The following is a 21,064-nucleotide window of genomic DNA, read 5'->3' on the forward strand; positions in this document are numbered from 1 at the left end:
AACATACACCTTAATGCCCTTCTCAAAAAGTCACTAATCAGATTATCACAATAATTAAATTATACAATTGTTGTGTCATAAAAACACAACAATAAATAAGTGGGAACATTGCCAGTACTTCGGAGACCACTGAAGATTCAGTGGTATGGCAATGCATAGCTTGTCAAACTGCAGCTATATCTTTTCATTAAAAATAAATATCTGTCCTCATACACCAGAAGTATGTCATGAAATATTAACTTCATGGTGTATCCAGATGCTTCCTTTAAAAGCAAGGAAATAATAAACCCAAACAATGTTTTCTGGGCTAGGATCTAAAGGACCTAGCCCTGAAAGAAGTGATGGGAATTTTCAGCCCAATTCCTGGACTGAGAGCAGCGTTGAAACAAATCATAACGCGATTCCCTTGTTCAAAAGTGGCCTTCTCCACTACACTGCTAAACCCTTTGTTTGCTGCTGTAAATCTAAAGAACTCCTTTTTTCACTGCCTCTAGCAGGAATTAGAGACACAGCCTTTCAACTGCTCTTTACTGTTGCAGAAAAAATTAGAAAGGAGGGCAAGTCATAGTCACTTCAGAACTAATGAGAAATTGAGGTTATTTTTGGATTATATTGGTGCGAGAATGCTTTCATATTTTTTGTACTGCTGTGAATCTAAACGTCTCTCAATTCTAATTCTTGAGCATGAAAAGGATCACTCCTATTAACGATGTTAATACCAGCATTAAAACATCAGCTGGTAATTTATCCCCTTTCTCCATCAAGACCTGTACTGCAGCTCAGTAAATATATTTTGCTTATCCAGAGCAAGAAAATAGGGCTGGGAAAAGGCATAACTCTTTGATGGAGGGAAACAAACCAAAAAGACTGTGGAAGGAGAAGGAGAAAAGGGAAGAATCAGATGAGACATGGAAAAAGAGAATCAAAATCGCAGAGGATGGAAAAGTAAGCGTAACTGAACCTGCTGTTTGGCTGCAGAAATTCATTCATTCGACTTATTCTACCCAAGTGTAGGAAGGATGGATGAAATGCCAATATCCAAAACACTATGTCCAAATTTCAGGAACGTTAGGCAAAACGGGGATCCACAGTTTTGGAACCACCTTAAAAAATTAATAAAATAAAACTTTTAAAATTATTATTACTAAGGTTAGCCTTCTATTTTTATATATACAAATAATGAATAGTTCACGCCTGCTGTTTACGAAATACTCAGTATTTTTTACCAGCAGAAAACAAGACTAGATGATATGAGTTCTAATAGTCAACTGGTAAGAAAAGACTGGAAGACAAAATAAGATTGAGGATCCTGAGAAAAGGAAATTCTTTTAAGAATGTTAATAACAAGAAAGCAGTCTGATGTGTTCATGCATTCTTTTTTGCCATATTCAACACAAATCTAGCATAACTGATTACTTACCACATTTATACTTTATCATTAACAACACTGGGGACCAAAGGGGACTGAATTATCCAAGTAAAAATTGTATAAATATACACTTGAAGACATCGGGTTTTCATATCTTTCTAAAAGCAACTCTCTTTTATTTGTACTACTCTTTAAAATAAAAAATTCAGTAGTAAAAGAAAAAAAAACCCTCAGAATAATCAGTGAAGTCAACCTAAAGGAAGAATTAAAAGAGCTTTATAGCTTACACAGGAATTTTCCAGTGTGCTGAATTAAATGCTTTCCTAAAGATTTTAAAACATTTTAGCTAATGTATAAGTTTGCAACTTTACACTGGCAGCCCAGTGAAAGAGCCTTTAACTTAACTCTGGTAAGTTGCTTTCTAGTACCTCACTTCCAATGAAGTTGAACAAAATATTCCCTCTAGAACAAATTAGAGCAGAGAACATGTCAAGCCTTCCACTAAAAGCCTTGGAAACTTTAACAGAAAGCCTGTTATATTTGTGGGCTGAATTGCTAACAAAGATGCTCTGTTCTTTTTTGTTCGCAGAGACTAAACATTCAGAGTAATATTAGGTTCTTTCCTAAAACCCAACAATAAGTAGCTAGTCATTATTACTGCTATGGTACCACACTGATTATGATAAATACATGGAACTAATTTCAATGAATACGGAATTCTGTTAGGAATCCCACAATTTCATTTAGTTTGAATCAGTATCCTTTTCAAAACCATGTCATTTGTGGTTGAATCCACAATAGGGTCCTTTTGTAGGTAGTGGCACAGCAGAAAGAGATCCTTTTGCCAAAACTAGTTCTAAAGTTCAATATTTACACGCAGTAGTATTGGTATTGTGTAATATTAAAGGGCTTGCTTTCTACCGTCATACAGTATAGAAAGTTATACTTTAAAGCTAGTTGATTAAAATCTGTCTGCAATTGTAGAAAGTAAAGCAACTATGTACTGATTTTGCTCTAGTTTTCTCAGTTATCATTATTTACAAATCAGTACATAAAATTTCAGAATATGTTTTAGAAGTCAAATAAATATTTAACATTTGCCTTCGGCTTTCCCAGGGAAAAATTGCCCAGCAACAGAATTGCTTATTTCTCCTTCTAAGAGGAGACACAGTTGCCTCATAAAATGAAACCTAAATATTGATTATGTACCTAGAGTGGTTGGCATCCACATTGCTGTAGCCTGGGATGGCACCGAGCTTGGTGGAGCTAATTTAAATTAGCTGCCTATCATTTCACTTCCTCGTTATCAACAACTGTTACCATTTTCCACCTACATATGGCAAATCAGCCTCTGGCTTACCTACAGAAGTGTGTTTAGATTTGCCAGCTCATGGAGCTGCTGATGTCCAGAACTATAGGGTTATTACACACGTGGTGTGTACTTTCCCTGCTAGGCAACTTTCATGGCTGGTGATCAAGCTGCCTTGGAACACAGGGTGCTTTATGTTGTAAGCTGGGATTCAGCCACTGTGCTTAATTAATTAGTAGTCCTCACTTTAAAAGACTAGAGCATGATGTGCAAAATTAACAGTAACATGCACATACGTACCCAACAAGCTCCTGAGCCTACCCAAGTTGATTTTTTAAATAGAGATAATATAGAAGACAAAGCGAATGAAAGTAAGTACTGAGGCTGCCACAGTGCAGCTCCGGTAAAAATAAGCCCCAAGCTTTCTCAGGCTTTCCCAGCCTACCTTGCAGAAAATAATGAAATTATGAATATGTTTTCTAGGCATCTAAAAGGTAATATGCCCTGATATGTGCTCTGTCCTTCCTCTTCTTGACTACTGGTAAAATATATCCTTTACTACATATTGGAAACGATACAAATTGAACCACATATCTTCATGTGACAGAAATCTACATCATGCGAGATGGGCCAGACAGCGATTACTTCTGTATTTAAACAAGCACATGAGTTACGACTAAGTGCTGTGTGGCATGAATTCCAGGGTTCACGCTGGAGAACAAAGTTTTACCACCTCAGTCACAAGTAGCATGAAATGTTCAAATCTAATTTCAGTTTGCCTTCAGTGGCATTCATGGAAACGGGTACTAAATCAGGATGTTTCTGCCCTCCTCTGACCTGTGTTACTGTATGACAAAACATCGTTGCTGTATTCCAATTAGCCATGGAATTAAAAGCGCTTCTTCTACTCCTGCAGTTACTGGCTGGACAGGTCAGCATTCGATAAGGTAAGACATTGATGTGAAGATAAAGTAAGTTGCTCCTTCTGCCGCAACATGGATGAATGCACCCAATCTCACAACATCACAGAATTTAAAGATGAATGAAGTCCCTGGTGTTGTTTCCTAGTCCTGGGTTTAGAAATCGCTTTTGCAGTAGCTCACAGCTACAACTTAGAAATGGGTCTCATTCTCATCTAGCAGAATATCCTGTTTCTCCTCCTACATGTCACTGACATGACGGGTGGCTGAGGAAGCCCACAGAACAGCAATAAAACATGATTCCTGCTGGGAAACCCCTGGCGCATTGTTCTTGAAGCTCTCGGATACCGCTGCAGTGAGCACAGTCACCAGAACACAGTGTTCTCCAGTGCTGGGAATGCAGATCCCTGTGCACTCGAGTGTGCCGTTACAGTCCGATTCCTAAGGCTATGCAACAAATGGAATGCTTAAAGGGGAATGCAGGCTGAAGCTGTATTAATACACTGCCTCATCCCATTTTGCTGTCCCCACGACTGTTTCCTATAGAACCGTGTTAGAAGGAAATCCTGCTCCGAGTAGCTTCTTTATTACACAAAATCCAGACGAAGCAGCTAGCAGTTTCAAAAAATCCAAGCAAAAGATGAACAAATGGTCTTTTATTGTTACTAAGTACTAAACCATCAGGCCATATTCAAACTTCAGAGTGTTTGCTTTGCAACTTCTGCCCAGCCCAAGTGCCCATTTTATTTTGTTTCACGCTACTCATGGTTTTAGACCTTATTCTTCCATTTACCTCCTATACTTAACTGTCCTGCTTCGTTATGTTCCCTTTTGGGTCAAGAGTAATTTGAAATGACGGTGGCAACTGCTGGCAACTTTCTACTACATTTACAAGCAAAAAAAAAAGAAAAGGAAAAAGTAATTACCCAACCATTTCATTGAAGTCAATAAGGCCATTCTTGGCCTGAAGTGTTACTTACGATTACAGATAGCAGATGTCTGCTTTTAAGTCATGGTCTCCTATTAAATACTGCACAAGAATACTAAATATTATAAATGTTAAAGACTTGAATTTATCAAACGTTTATTATGAGAGCTTTAATACTTTTATAAGTGTAACCCCGCAACTATAAACACAGTATAGTACTAAGGCTACAGTGTTGCAAATGTCAATTGGCTCATAAATAATATACATCAATTTCATATATGCACAAATTTAATTACTTAGACTTATCAAATTTCACCTGGATGCTGATTATTAGATGCAATAGTGTGCTGGCTGAAAGTATGCCCCTGTCCATCATGGTCAAGCACAGTCATAACTGACATATTTTGAAACATGTAAGCAAGGGTTCAGCAGACAAATTCCACTGAAGGTGGAGCCTGCAGGGCTCGGTGCCCCGTGGGGTGGGATGCCCGGGGTGTGTGGGGACAGGCCAGGCAGCAACACGGTTATTGCAGTGGAGCCCAGGGCCACGAGATGGCTCCAGGCACATACATTCGAGCCTAATAAATTTTCAGACTCTACTTGTCATAATTTCATTAAATGGCAACTACTGAAATGTGCTGATACATTAACTTTTAATTAGGCACAATCATGAGCCAATTGTCGGCACTTGTGTAGTAACCAAACAGAAACGTTATTGATTTGTTTTTATAAAACTTTAAATATGATATCTAGGGCAATTAAGAAATGCACGGTTCCATCATGCTGATTGAGGTTTGTAATTCCTTTGAGCTTTGTTCTTTGAAGTTGATTTTGCCCAACTGAGTACCAACAGGTACAGAGGGAAGAAATCATCAGCAGTATAGATGGAATAGCAGACAAGTCCACCGATGATGGAAACTTCCCAGCTGCCATATGCATCTGTGTAGACAGGTACAGAGTAAGTAAAACGTTCTCAATCTTGGCTCTGTTTTCTTCAGCAAAGCCCTGCACGACTTTGGAGTTACTCTAGTGCTAAATCTACAGCTGTGCAGTGCACCTGGGTGTGCATTATAGAACAAACTCTCCAGTAAGACCAGCAGCACTACTTAGGTTTCTCTACTGACCAGGACACCTCTTCCCCTAGGCAATACTTATGAAGTTGTTGAAGCTTAGAACTAGAATAAAGGCTGTCTTTCCATTGACATATACTGATTTCGGAATCCTTGGCACACGAAGACATTTGTCCTATACTAGGCAAAGATTTCTGCTAAGCCCTAGAAACAGGTTTTGCTGGTATGAATTAATTCTCATACAAAATGAACTCACCAAAATTAGCAAACTAACCTGCAATGGACTAATAAAGTGTAACAGATAAAATCTCCTGAATTAAAGTATTTGAACTATTTTGTGCTGGCAGTGTTCCCCTACTCCAAGTAGTCTAACCAATTCAGAAAGCTGAAATTCTTGACTGACATAAACTGGCCAAAGAGAGTTTAAAGTTGGCTCTTGGCTGCCACTCCCCTAGAAGAGAGCTCTGCCTGTACTTCAGTCTCGATTGCTCCAAATGTCAATCAGCACAACGCCATTACATCAGGGTAACTCGGTGAGTATGCTTAGGGAATCAGGATACGTGGTGTATGGAAGAGGAAGAGAAAATGAGGGCTTTTCCCCATGGTGACCTAGATTTAATTAGTCAAGCAGACATGAAGAAGAAGAAGAGAAGCAGTAAAAGGAAAAAATACTGACAGGTATAAAGACAGTGTAAGAAAAGAACTAAAAAGGCCTTTCATTTATGTCTTTGAAATAATAAGTAGATTCTTTTAATAGATTGTAACTGCTGAAGATTAAAAAGCTACTCAACTGTCTTGCCAGGCCTGAATTTAGTGATTGCTTGGCCAGCTGTTTTTGCTACAGACTTAGGCAATGGGAAACTGGAAATTTTGTTCATCCACATACGTCTTAGTGTATGATCTGAATGGATTTGAACCCACATCAATTTTATGTCCCGTGTCAAAGCCAAGTGTAAATAACTCTAAAATGAAAGTTGGCTGCCAAGCTGCACCTGATTTTGCATCAGAACTATGAACAGTTGACAAAATAGTCGAGCTTTAGTCAACATCACTTGAATCATTCTTAAAACATACAGAATTATTTCACATATATGTGTTGGGGTGAAACCCTTGCCTAGTTTCGGGGCTCATTCCAAACTCCTTTACACGGGTTTACAAAGAACCGATGCTCTGCCTCCTTCATCCTACAAAAAAACCTGTGTCACTTAGAGGCAGTGCTAAATTCGAGCTATGTAGTAAATCCTATCTAATATACGTGTAAGATATTATTAAATGCTGGAGGCATAATTCTTACTGTCTGAAAGGCTCTTCCCGAAAGTACACTTCCTATGGACTTGAATGGTAGCAGGGTCCTTGTGAAGAAATATAAACCAAAGTTTTCTGCTCTCAGATACTCCTCTCTACATACAAAGGTAATAATAACCAGTGATTTAATGCCATCAAGAATGAGGCATTTAATCAGTAAAAGCCTCAGTAAAGTTATAAGGGGTACGAAAGAGGATGTTTGGTCCATAGACAGCATACTTATTTCAGGTACTCTAAAGAAATTTCTCTGCATGGTATCTTAAAATGCTACGTTTGGCTTTCTTTTCTGGGGAATCTTTTAGACCTCAAGGAATCCTAATTTCATTAGTAATTACTGGTGATAACTCTAATTTGGTAATAACACAAAACAGTGGCCATTTTTCACTGTTAAGTAACATGCTTCTGAAGTAATTTGTGTAGATCTGATGCACACAATGTAGTAAAACCTGTCACATAATCTTCCTGTGGGCAACCAGCTAAAGCATTCCGTAGATGTGCTTTTTATCATAGAAATTAAGAACAAAAAATATAGGCTAGGTGTTTCTGGAATGAGCTCTAGTAATTAAGAAATCACTTGTGCAGATTTAAGAGCTTCGCATGAGTTACTCATACATATACATAGAGATTTTCTCAGAAAGAAATTGTGGATGACAGACGGAGGGGGGCTATGGAACTATAACATTTTGGAAAAAGTTCAGGGAAGAAAGAGAAAAAACTGTGACTCTTCTTCACTGACTTATATGAACTGTTTGCACCAGGTCAGCTTAATGGAAGAGTTTCACGTGGTTAATAATGCCACCTCAGAATCAATGCGACTGACTTGGGCAGATGCCTAAATCTATACAAAGCCCTCTGGTTTTCATTAGGTACTCAGGCACACGAAAGGGCCTGTCTGCACAAGATGAAGTCCTCAGGTTGTGCGTGCGTCCTTGGGTTGCCCACCGCTTTCAGCCTCACTGCCTCAGCGGGACCGTGACATCCCTCTTCCTCCCAGGGACAACGCTTTTAGCTGAGTAGCACAGGAACGTTGATACTGTCATTGCCCATTTGCTGCCTCATTCGGGTAGAAGAGCTGACTATGTGCACATGCCACCTAAACCCCCGTGTAAGGTACACTGGGAGTGCAGCTCAACCAACTTGCACTGCACTCTGCCAACACAGAGGTAGGAAGTCTGAGCAAAACCTTACTCAAGAACCGGGTGTACAGGTGGGCCTCAACTTGCAAGTCTTGACCCTTACAATGAAAACCTGGACTTCTGAAAAGTGCCTAGATCCACAGAATTCTTCTTTCAAGCAAAAAGGAAAACAAACAAACAAACAAACAAACAAAAAACAAAAAAAAAAGAAGAAGAAAGTGATGCAATTTAAAATAGAGGAGATATTCCATTTCCATACACTTTCAATCAACAGGTACACTTTGGGCATCTAAACCTCTTTTCCATTTAAAATTTATGTTAATCTATGACATTATAATTGAATTTATGTGATTTTGTAAAAAATATACCGAAGTATTTGAATTTATACTCATAGACACTAATACTAAGCCTTGAAAGAACAAAAAAAGAAAAATACACCTTGCTCAAAAAAGTTTAAAACCAGAGTGAACATAACCACTACTTTAAATGGTTCAAGAATGAATAAATGTAAAGTCCTAATAGTAAACATCCTTTTTTTTCTATCAGTGACAACATAGAGCTTTTTTGTGAAATTTAGCTTTAAGTGGAACTTCTTGAGTGAGCACAATGACAGGATTTTTTCAGGATAATTTTACTCTGTTTCATTTGGAGATATATGACAGATTTTAACATCCTGAACCAGTAGAAACTTTTCTATCAACCTCAATGAGGCTTAAATATGACTTTCAATCTTTTACATTTTTCCAGTGATATGAAAAAGAGGTTGTTTAAAAGTATTAATCTGAATTATGAAATAATTGAACAATACGCTTTCTTAAAAATTGATCCTGCTATCGCTTCCCCTACTGAAACCTATGGATTTTCCAGTTGATAATACATTCATTAGGATTGAAATACTTTTCTTCAACTTTTGAAACACTATTCATGAATCTTCATAGATTTTTTATTCTTCACCTGTGCAGCCTAGGAATGCTTGATTTATCAATTTTTACAGGTACTACTTGTCTCTGATACAAAACCATAAAAAATACATAGATGGTGACTGTGAAGCTGTCTAACAAACATTCTGGGCTGGACCTGGGATTTTTCTTTGACTGGCGCATGTAGCCACAGAAGACTAAAAAAAGTTAGACTTTCATGTAAACTTTTAAAGAATTCTTTATACGGAAGAAAAGCAATCATCAGCCCATGAAACTCTATGGACTTAAGAGCTTCCACAATTGCAAGACCTAAGAATGAGCCAGACAACTTTATTTGTAGCGAGCTTTTTTGTCCACCAGATCCCAGAGGAGTTACAAGCTCTTAGGAAACAGAAAAAAACCCCAGCTTCTGCTGTACCAGTTGTTACTACCACTTGGGGTTTTGTCATGTCTCTTTTGCTGCAAGTTTGTTATTTTCCACAGCTTTTTGGTAGGATAAAGTTTATCTGCTGTGATGGAAAAATCACTCTTTTTTAAACTCAGTTCACCACGAGCTGCAAGATTTTGCCCCAAGGCAGGTAAGAAGTATGCACACATCCTGCTGCATTGGCAAGAGCTGTAACCTCCAGGAAAGCCATATCAGCTAGGCAGCTGTTTCTGCTTGTGAACATCTCTTTGTGAACTGAAAGTAGGCTGCAGGTGGCTCAAATAGAGACTAACCCTTGTGAGAGAAAAATACTGAGAACCCTAGCTAGCCACCTAAAAGGCTTGATCACTACCTCCACCAGAATGGGGTCAGTTCTCTCTCCTTTGTAGTCACAGGGAAGAAAATGAACGGCATGGAAGAGCACCTGCTGTGCCTATGGTAGGGATGGGATGAATAGGAAATTGCGTTGTTCCCAGGGTCATTACGGTTTGCTCTGAGAATCTGCTGCAGCGCAGTGACTCTGCACTGCTCCTACTGCAGGGTTGTAGCTTAATGCCACAGTGTAGCCTGAAATCTGTTCCTGGCCAATTATGCCTTTAACTCGTATTTTGTTTAAAAGTCAAAGCAAGTTTTGTTCAGCAGCCAGCTGCAAGCTGGGTCTACTTTCAAAAAAAAAAAAAAAAAAAAAAATCAATCTGAAGTACTTATGCTTCATAAATCACCATCAGCTGATACAAATTTGAGAATCAGAACACTGCAAGCAGATAGCTGCAGCAGGACAAATTTTGTTTAATTTCTGATTTATAACTAGTATTGTTTATTAGCTCTGCTGATAACAGTTGAATGATTCCAAATGCTAACACAAACCTGTGAGGAAAATCCCCTTTTCTGTAGCCGGGTAGTAGCAAAGGTGCTGTAGCACAGAGAGGCTGAAGGATCCACAGGCTAAGGCAACAATGTTGAGGAGATACATAGAATTCCAGGACAAAAATGAAAAGGGGAAGAGATGTGATTGTTTCCCCTTTAAACACCATGTACACGGTGTCTAGGTGCTCAGAGCAAACACAGCTCAGTCACTTCTGCCACCTGCCTCCTCCACAGTTTGTGTGGAACTGGTAACTGCAGTACAGACTGCCAGCGCTATCTGATAGTCTCTGCAGCTCCTCGTTTCAGGACTGGCTTGATTCACACAAATTACGAGGCCGTTTCTGTAAGGAAGGGCTATTCACAAAACCGAAGATTTTTTCTTGTGCACAGCATGTACATCCACGTTCAGTCATTGGGGGCACAAAGTAGAGGAAGTCTAAATATTGGACAATAGAAGACAAACCAATTGAGTGTGTCTTCAAAGGAAGGGGACATGACCTTTACCACCACCAGCAGCTTAATACGGAGATTTCACAATTTTGCTTTGTTTCCTGAAACAGAATCACATTTTTAAAAATCCAGAATATAAACAGTTGACCATGCTCTGTCTTGAAAATTAGTGGAATAAGGCATACAAGGGAGAAGGATCTCATTTAAGTAACACTAATATTTTAAGCGCTCTCTCCAATGCTAGTCATACACCTGTGTTTTCTGGGCTTCAGTCACCCTCCTTGCACCAGATCTAGCACTGGTGTAGTTATCCATAGGTGAGGTTAGTAGGGAAGCTGATGCCTCTGTTCTTCCACAAACATGGATAATAAAAGTTTTACTGCATGGTAGTTAATTCAGAGTTCAAAGTTTCTATTTGATGCATAGTGGATATATTAAGAAGATAGGCATAATAAAGCCTCTCTGGCATTAATTCCCTAGCAATAATCATGTAGTAAAGCGAATTGGATTCCTGTTGCAAAGCTGATGGTTGTTTTGTAACTATGTGCAGTACTAATAGCTATGAGCGCTTTCCTGAAGGACACGCCTTCAAAGGCCACAAGAAAGCAGATAATTAAATACATTTAAATGTGAATTACTTTGCTGCATTTTGTGGCTTAAGGCTGAACCTCTCTTACAATAAAGATGTTCAGGATTCAATCCCTCCATGCAGAGAGGAAGTTAAATGAACTCTGTGCAGAACTAGGCTAAGGCGGTGCACGGATGAGGGTGGCTCAGAGCTTGCCGTTGGGAGGAATGGAGGACGGATCGGAGGAATGACAGCAGTAAACCAAGGCCATGGTTGTTCTGCTGCCTTTCTCCCACCCCAGCAATGTGCAGTCCCACGTAACTCCCTACTCTGCCTGTTTGTTGGGCCGGGCCGAGCTCTGGGAATGAGCAGACACTGAACTAAACAGGCATTTAGGGCAGTATCTGACCAAGCGAAGCAGGAGTGACACGCTGGGTTATTGAAGCAGGGTTCAAAATGGCATTGATGTCTACGCGTGTGGAAAGCTGGTTATACACACACCCCAGAAAGTACTCACACCTCGTTAATCCTTTATGCAAAGACCCAAGGAAAGGTGCCAGGCTGGGGGGGGGGGGGGGGCTCATAACTGCCCGCTGCACCGGCGCCCAGCACCTCAACTCTTCAGGAAGAGCTGCCATGACCCGTGCCCAGGGGTGCCCAGGGGTGCCCAGGGGTGCCCCACCCCCCGGTTTTCCGGCTCCATTTTTTCGGGAGCACAGTGCCCCATCCCAAAGCAGGGGCGAACGCCGGGAGGCCGGCCAGGCTGTGCCGTGCCGTGCCGCTGGGTGCGGGCTGTGCCCTGGGGCGCGGTGCCAGCCTTGATCGACTCCCAGCTGAGGGGGGGGACAGCGAGGGGCGCCAGGGACCCCCCTCAGCGCCAGGCGGGGGAGCAGCCCGGGCCCGCCCGGGAGGGCCGCCCAGCCCGGCGGCGCCGGGGAGCCCCGGGGGGCCGGGGCGGGGGCGCGGGGGCGGGGAACTCCCCAGGACGCCCCGGCCCCCGCGCGGGGAGACACGGCGTTAGTCAGCGGGACCCTCCCCCTGTGCCGGCGCTCGGCTCCGCCGCGACAGCGGCCGTGTCAGCCTGGCGGCAGCGCGGCGCCTGGCTCCCCGCACGGCCCGGCCCCCGTGAGGCGCGGGCAGCCGCGGAGGCTGGGCGGGGGATGGCGGCGGCCGGGCCGCAGGGCGCGGGGCTGTGCGCGGCGGCCGGGCTCCCCCGGGGCGGCGGGGCGGGCCGCCGGCGGGCGGCGTGAGGCGGCCGCGTTACCCCGGGTGCCCCCGCCCCGCGCGGGGAATGAGAGGCGGCGGCGCGGGGCTGCCGGAGCCCGCCGGGACCCACCATGCGGGAGCTGGCGATCGAGATCGGCATACGGGTCCTGCTCTTCGGGGTCTTCGTGTGAGTACCGGCCGGACAGCGGGCGCGGGGGGCGGCCCCAGCGGAGCGGCGCCGGCGGGTACCTCCGGGACCGCCTCAACTTTCCTGCGGCGCCCGGTGCCGCTCGGGCGCCCGAGTTCCCCCTCGCAGCCGGGCGCGGGGTGGGATGGCGGGGCCGGGGCGGTGCGGGGTGGGGTGGCCGCCCCTCCGTGCGGGCTGGCGGCGGTTCGGCGGCCCCGCAGCCCCTGACGGGGGACGAGCCGCCCGCCGGTGGGCTCTGCCGGGGCCCCCCAGGCTGCCGCCCGCAACCCCGAGCCGGGGGGAGCCGCCGCCGCCGCCCCGTCCGGGGTGCCGGGGAGGGCGGGTTTTCCCCCGGGGCGAGCCGCTGCAGGAGCCGCGGGGAGCCCTCTCTACCCTGGGATTTTGCCGAAGACCTGCGGGAAATTTTGGTCGGAGAAACTACCGTTTGTGAGAGAAGTGTGCAAAAAAGCAACCGGCAAAGAAAAAAAAAAAAAAGCCCAAACAAAAACCCCCAAACCCAAAACCCAAACAAGCCCTGCTGCTGGCTCCGTGTGGAGGATTATCGTTTCTGCTGCGAGGTCTCGCCTGCCGGGGCTGTACGCGCACCTCCACCGCTGGCTTGCAGCAGCGGCAGCCCGCAGCCAGCCAGCGGCGGGGCAGGCGCCCGTTGCGGGAGAGCCGCGGCGCTGGTGCTCGGAGCCGGGGAGGGACCCCCGGCTGAACGGCGGATGCGCCGTGTCTCAGCTGGCTTGGAGATGCGTGTCCGCACGCTGGTGTGCAGGAGGGAAAGGCATGGAAATGTGGCTGCTGAAAGATGTGCAGGAGGAGCACTCTTTTTGCCTTCTTTAGGAGAAAGCAGTCACATATTATTTTGTTCCGTGGATTTCCCCCTTTCTTTTCAGGGCTGTACCCGTTTCTGTTTTTCTGGCAGTTTGTGTTCTCCATGCATTTGAACAATGAAAAGTTCCACTCTTCATCTAAGTTTGCATTTCACTTGCTTAATGTTTAAAGATGAGTATTCTCAATCTTTGTGATCTCTCAAAAGCGTCACAGAGACTGGATCAGATCCTGCTGCCGTTTACTTGTCTGCTGAAGGGTGGATGCTGCTGGTCACAGGTGCAGGCAGTAAGGGTATAGGGCAGCTATTAGTGTGTGATACTGCCTTACAGCTGGTGATACTGGAATTCTTTGATGCGATTCCTTTCTGAACCTCTGGTGCTTAATGAATAACTTGCCCAATTTACTGGTATTTAAGTTTTCCCTCAGTGCTCATTTCTCCTGAATATTGATGCAAATCTTCTGATTTGCAACGTTTGGTCGGTGTAATCATTTTAGGATAAACTTTGACATCTTCAACAACCTGTAAGGTACCTTTGATACCTTTCAGTTCAGTTGCATCTTTCTTTGAAAGCAGGACCTGTTCTTCTCAACAGAACTCTTTTCTGGTATATATGGAATTACAGGGTAAGCAAAGACCTCAGAATCTCATGCTACCTCAGAACCTTTCTCTTCATTATGACTTCATATGTAATTCATCACTTACGCCATCCAGTAAGAGATCTCTTTATATAGTTCATTACCATGATATGTAAATCACGACCCATTATAAGTAGTATTTTCTCGGTTATGCTGGTCTTCTGTCTTCATTTCCTCCTTAACATATTCTCTAATTTTCACTATTTTTTATGCTGAGGTTCTAAAATTAACGGAGGGGTGGCTAAAGGAAAAGCTTTCAGTAGAGTCACCACTATGGCAAATGCCTATGCAAGCACTTTTCATCTTTTCACGTAGCTCAGCTCCTGCCTTCTTGGAATCCTGGGGAATAATTCTGACATTGTAATAGATCATTTAGAGTATTAATTGCCATCTAGAAGTACTGAACACTATAGTATTCTAAATTCAGGGTGGTGCTCAGTTTCATGAAGAACTGCACTTTATTTACTTGCAATGGTTGCAAGAATAGCTTTTATATTCAGATGATCTTAGCACCAAAGTAATCGTTTGCTGTTGAAATAGCATATGATATTTCTCTCAGTTTTTCTGAAGAGGCAGTTACCCATATTTTGAAACTTTTATGTTTTGGAGGTTTAAATACTGTGTTTTCTGTGGTTTTGTAGACAGCCAGGGCAAAGATTCTTATGAAGCATTGAATTAATTGAAATATCTTGTCAAGTATGAACAGTTACTGGTGAATTTGGAAGCCCTAGGCCTGGAATCCAGGCAGCAGCGATGTAAGCTGTACTGCAGAACCTATTTCTAGGAATGCAAAGGCTGTACAGTTCCCACCTCCCCTGGAAAGGGATACCATTAACATCAATGGTCATCATCTACTAGGGCCGAGATGCTCTCACTTGTGAATGCCAGCTGCGACACAGATATTTGTCCACCAGGAGCTGGCTTGAGGAGAATTAGTTCATTCTGAAGAGGTTTTGATGACTTTGGGTCACTACTAACCTTTAGTGGAGGTAGTGTTAGAAGTCTGACCTTCAAGATGATGGTTCCATATGCTATTTGCCAATTGTGAACCATCTGTGCTTCCCAGATGTCTTTTTAGCTCCAACCTACTGATTAATATAACTCAGACTAATATACTGGCATATTTTGTGCCATAAAATGCAAAAGAAAAAGGTGCATATGTGCATATTCCATGTTGTAGTTTTGCTTGGTGATAAATGTCATTTCATAAAAATGGAGGTGTGAAAACTTATGTTGATGATTGCTGAAATTGAATGTATTGCCAATTTGAATGTGTTTTACAGCAACAACAGCCATATTTTCTATTCTTAAGACTGGCAACCCTTCCCCCCCCCCCCCCCCCCCCCCCCCCAGCTGCCATAATTATCAACTTTAGTCATTCCACCCAAGGCAAAAATCTGTACTTGTTATTTAAGTTCTCTTCTATCATGCAAATGTACACCATTACAAGTAATACATATTTTTTGGTGGGTTATTGGTTTAGGATGAACTCAACAGACATTCATGGACTATAATGGTAACAACTGACTCGGTTCTAAATGTGTTCTTAACAATTGCTAAGTGCTCACATAGCAATTAAAGACAGGTTTAGGTACTGAAATTCACCAACTCGTGTTTAGGAAGATCTGTGTTGAAGTGCATTTTAGCCTTCAAGATTTGCTAGTATTCAAGGAGGGATTAGTTAGGAGAGATTTATTAGAAGAACTACAGCTGCCTGAAATTCAGGAGGAGGAGTTAAAAAACACATCCAAGTAAAAAAAAACCCAGCCAAAATCCAAACACAACTGGTTGCAGTCAAAAACATAATGCACACTTTACTGGGAAGGTAAAGAGACATTCTTTGAGTACCTTCAGCAAAATAGCTTTCAAGCCACAAGTTACAAACTGTGAAGAGGACAGCGATATTTCTGTTCTGCCCTACAGTTTTTTCCTATTTCCTTAACAGTAAGAAATTAATTTTTCATTTTCAATATGTTTAGCTTTACACCTTTTGACTGGGCTGAACTGATCCTAATGAGCATAGGTGGCTTGCTACTTCCTAGGCAAAGAACATTTTCATGCTGTAATTTGACCATTATGTTGTTACTACATTATGCAGTTTCAAATATTTTTCAAGTAAATCTTGAGTTAATCAATTCTCACTTCATGTTTTTGTTTGTTTAGGTTTTTTATTTATTAAGAAATACCTGTGAGTACAGAACTGGACTTTTTTTTTTTAAGTTTTTCATGGTAGGTCTCAGAAGTAGAAATTGTCTATTGTTTAGTATAACAAACTGTGAGCATGTACTTTATAATAGCAAAATTCAAACACTAATTCTAAGAATGATTTAATTAGGGTCTTGCATCTCTCTTTTCTTCATTTTGTACTTATTACTATGGCCTGGAGCATCTTAAGATGCTTGTTGAATGCTAAAACATGTTAAATGTGGTCAGTCTTTCATCTGCTCCTTGTAGATGGTGGCATTTGTCACGTACTGAATGCTTGATGAAAGCAAATTGTTTTGACTGACTTGGCTTTATTCAGTTAAGGCGATTGTAAAAAGATTTGTGAGCAAGTCTGATATTTTTACACAGGAGTGAAGCCTTTAAAACAATGTTCTTTATCTGTCCTAAGAAGAATTCATTGAATGGTAGTTCAGAGTGAACCTGTAATTGCCAGCCGGGAAGTCCTGGTTTCTTAGCAAAATACTCTGGTTTAGATATCTCCTTGCAAGGAAAACTTTTTCAACAGTTTCCTAAGTTTTGTAAGACCACGTCATTGTCTTGGTAGGAAGACAGAAGAATTTGCATGTGTGGTAGTGTATTTAGCCCAATGACTTGTCAACAACGTATTGCTGACGTTTCTAGAACTGTCTAATCGATTAAAAAGTCTTTCAAGGATTGCTTCATCAAACGTTGAGCTCTTCAGTGAGTGTGATGTGATTAAAATATAAATGTCATTCACAGTAAATGGATATCTTCCTTACAGCACAGTCTCATTAGCAGCCTCCCTTGGGAGTAAGTGTTTATCTGCAGGCTAACATATGTATATGTTACACACGTGAGTGTACAATATTGACTAATGCTGACATATTTTGTGTGTGTGTGCCATGTTCAGACTCTGGTTTAGCTGATTCTGTGCATATTGGGTTTCTTACATGTTTACAGTATTAAGATTTTAATCATGTTATGAATATGCATGAAATGATTTAGCGTGGAAAGCTCTTTCAAGTAGCTCACTCTGTCATGGGTGGTGATCTGGATATTCTGCATATGTTGCCATCATAAGTGATACTATGTATTGTCTTGTTAACACAGAAAATCAATTAGCTGAGGAAATTTCACAATGCTGCTGTTCTGATTTACTCTTCTCACAGTTTGTGCTTGCCTTTTCTTTGTCATATCTGCTGGATTTTTGGAGGATAGACTGAGCTGAGAATCACAAGCAGTCAGAGATCTGTAGGTAATACAAGCCAAACGGTACTGAGAAGAAATCACCAGTCTGAGACATTAAGACTTATTTCCTCATGTTTACACCAATACTGCCAAATTAACACGAATCAGTTGGACCAAGATTTTGAGGCACCTTTTAAGCCTAGGTGCTCTTTCTAGCTGCATGTTTCAAAGCAAAGCAGGTATTTGGCCACATGAACAACTTGGTCTTTTAGCGTCCTACATTCTCAATTTGGGTGTCCTGTAATTGTTTGTTTAGAACTTGTTTTTTGGCTTCTAATCTTAGAAGTCTTGGACTTCATTCGTGTGTCCCCTAATTTCTCATCAAGAAAGGAGAATAATACTTCCTTTAATCACACTCTATTAATTTAACGGATAAATTCTTTGTTGTGAGGTATATGGACAGTAGCCAAACTCACTGAACACTGGAGCTTTTTCAGTGTTAGTTTCACAAATAGAAATGATACTAGGAAGTGAGAACATACTAACCTGTTTAAAAATGGCTGCTGTATTGTGAACCATAACTTAGATGATAGTAAAATGAGGAAGAAGTTTAGTTCTGTGGCCCAGATTGAAGTCTAGCTCACTGAGCCCGGTTAATGAACAGTTAAGGGAAAGACCTGCTGTAAAAAAGGCCTTACCTTCTCTGGTGCTTAGGATCTGAGAACATTTATCAAAGCTTGCATATTGAGCTCCAGCGGTAAGCAACACACTTGTTCCAGTGCTCAGCAAAGTCTGTTATACCTTTGAAGTGATGGGAGAATTAGAATACCACGGAGCTTCTGTAACTCGCTGAATACAGCTCATATATCACAAAGTAACTTGAATTTTAACTTTGCTCAGCTCTGCGTCCTTGAGAGGTTACTGTAAAAACAAAAGGCCATAAATACCTATTATACCTAGTGTAATACGAAGCACACAACACGATGACTGTGTGCCTGTCCTATTAGCTATGAAATATCGCCAAGGTAACAGAGACACCCGGTACTGTGTGGGGCCGCGGGGGCTGCGGGCGCTTCCCCCCGGCCCCAGCAGCCCCGGCAGCCGCTCCCAGCCGGGCCCGCCGCTGGCCACGGCCCAGCCCAGCGGCCGCGGGGGCAGCGCCGCGGGGGGCGCGTTTCACGGGGGGGCACAACCCGCCCGGGGACCTCGGCGGTGGGGAGCGGGGCGGGAGCGGGGCAGGGACGGGGCCGCGGGCACCCGGGGCCGGGCCGGGCCGGGGGGGCTCCCCCCACCCGCGGGGCAGGGCAGCCCCCGGCCGGGCAGGCGGCGCCCCTCGGCCCACGGAGCCCGCGGGGGAGCGGCTCCCCCCCCGGGCAGGGGGTGCCGGCGGGGGCCGTGCCCCGCGGGCAGCCCGCGCCGGAGCGGCTCCCGGCAGGGCCTGTGGCGCCGCGGGGAGCGGAGCCCGGGCCGGGCCGGGCCCGAGTGTGAGGAGCCGCCCGGAGGGGCCGGCGCGGCAGCGGCAGCGGCGCCGAGCGGAGCGCGGCCCCTGCCCGCCCGGGGGGAGCCCGGGGGGGAGGCCGGGCCGGGCCGGGCCGGCGGGCGGGGCGGGGGGAGGCGCGGGCCGGGCCGGGTTCTCTCTCCCGGCCCCGCCGGGCTGTGAGCGGCACCGGCCGGAGCCCGTTTCCCCGGCGGAGCCGGCGCTGCCCGTGCCCCCGGCCCCTGCGAGCGCTGCCCCCGGCCCCGGAGCCTCCCGCCGTGTCCCCGCTGCCCGGCCCGGCTGAGGCGGGCGGCGATGGGCAGGGGGCTCCGCCGGGCGCCCCGCACCCCCGGCCCGCAGCGGGCGCTGGGCCTTTCACTGAGCCGAAGCTTCTGTTTCCGTTTTTATTTCATTTATTGAAGCTAGGGTAGGGTTCTAGTGGCTGTGGTAACAGCTATTCAGGAGCAAATGTATCTGCCTTGTTGTGCAAACTTTGGTCTGTGCCGGAGAGACTGTTCTGCAGACTGTTGTATCAGTGCTTTCAGATATTGCAACTACGTTTATTTGATTTGTTTTCCCTGAGTCCCACGGGGCAAAAAAAAAAGGGGGATTTAGTGGCAGGAATTCTAATTGTCCTGTTAATAGGATGGGATTTACAGTTGATGTCTGTGGCTAAACTCTCAGCTGCATACATGCTAAAGAAGGATGTTGTTGTAAGTGCCAAAGCATCTGCTCCAGATTTTCGAGGAGTAAATGGTGACTTTGTGTCTTTTCGCGTTGAATCCTATTTACTCACTGACTTTGGCACTTTGTATTTATTTGCTCCAAGCCCTGATTGAGGGTGCTTTGTAGTGAGAATGCAACTAAGACCGACAGGGTTTCTGTAAGGGAAATTTTTCTTTAAAAATATTGATTTTTATACTTTGATCTAAGCACAGTCAAGCTGTGTCACAGCTGTGATTCTTGTGGCAAAGGCTTTAATAAAAGTACAGTCTTACTGCTGAGAATGCACTCATACCTGGCACGGTAAACCAAGATGTTTATAGTCTCCCAGTCTGCTGGTGACTTTGAAAAGCCTGAAAGTAGTTAGCAGTTATTGACGCTAAAAGTGTATTGAGGATTACGTCTTGTATGTCTTGTAACTTTTTTCCTGTAGTAAGCACTGTACTGTTGCTGAGCGGGGGACATTTGAGTGCTGCATCTATATTGACAGGGATTAGTGGACAACGAGAAAGCTAAAGACAACACATATGACCCTAGTTCAGGTATTGGTTGTGATGCACTAATGAACATCAGGGATTTACACTTGAATGATTAAGGAAAACTTCACTGGTTTCTGAATCAGAGTAATTGCTTTACAGATAATCCAATTAGATCGTCTTCACAGAATAGACAAAGTAGTCATCAGATGTGGCATTTGAACTGAGCTTTTCTTAACTACATGGGTTTTAAGGTACTTTCCATTCATGTTTTTCCCTTGCCTTGTAAATGGTAAACTTATGATCATTGAACCACAAGTCATTGCTGTGCAAGAAACTGTGACTGATCTATATGATTCTGCAGAAAACTAGTTTAAGAATATTTCTTTGTTGTAAATCAAATTGGTACCCTCCCTGAGTACTGTATTTATTTCTCTGCATTACAAAACACTTTTAGCTTTTACTGTCCAAATGCCTAAATATTTTCTGTGTTAAAATTCCTCCGAATTTAATTAAAATTGCATATAGATAAAATTCAATAAGTGGGGATTGTTTTACTGTAGGCTAGGATAACAGGGTTTACAAGTCATGTTTACATAGTAAGTGGCTGATTGAGATTACTCATGCACAGTTGAATTTCAGAGAACTGGGGAGGACCGAGAAAGACGGTAGGAGGGGTATAGAAAACACCTTTTCTGAGCAAAGATAGAAATAATTGAGCTGTTTAAACTAGAAATCTGAGGAGACATGGCAGTAAACTTCACCTCTAAGCAGCTGCCATAAAGATGTATGAAGAAGACAAACTACTCTTCATGTCCTTTGGGAATTGTGCAGAAAGGAAAGATTTTTAAACTTGTAGCAAGGGAAACTTAGGT

General features: G+C 43.5%; 1 protein-coding gene across 1 annotated transcript in view; it reads left to right on the forward strand.

Moving 5' to 3' along the window:
* The first annotated feature begins 12,131 nt into the window (after window positions 1-12,131).
* Window positions 12,132-21,064, forward strand: part of PLPP4 (phospholipid phosphatase 4) — a 66,167-nt gene continuing 57,234 nt past the window's right edge. Inside the window, exon 1 of the mRNA XM_056352826.1 lies at window positions 12,132-12,662. Within this exon, the coding sequence (XP_056208801.1) occupies window positions 12,607-12,662 (56 nt within the window). The 5' untranslated portion in view covers window positions 12,132-12,606. The remainder of the gene's footprint in view (window positions 12,663-21,064) is intronic.

Source organism: Falco biarmicus, chromosome 9, assembly GCF_023638135.1.
Source record: "Falco biarmicus isolate bFalBia1 chromosome 9, bFalBia1.pri, whole genome shotgun sequence".
Classification (NCBI taxonomy): Eukaryota; Metazoa; Chordata; class Aves; order Falconiformes; family Falconidae; genus Falco; species Falco biarmicus.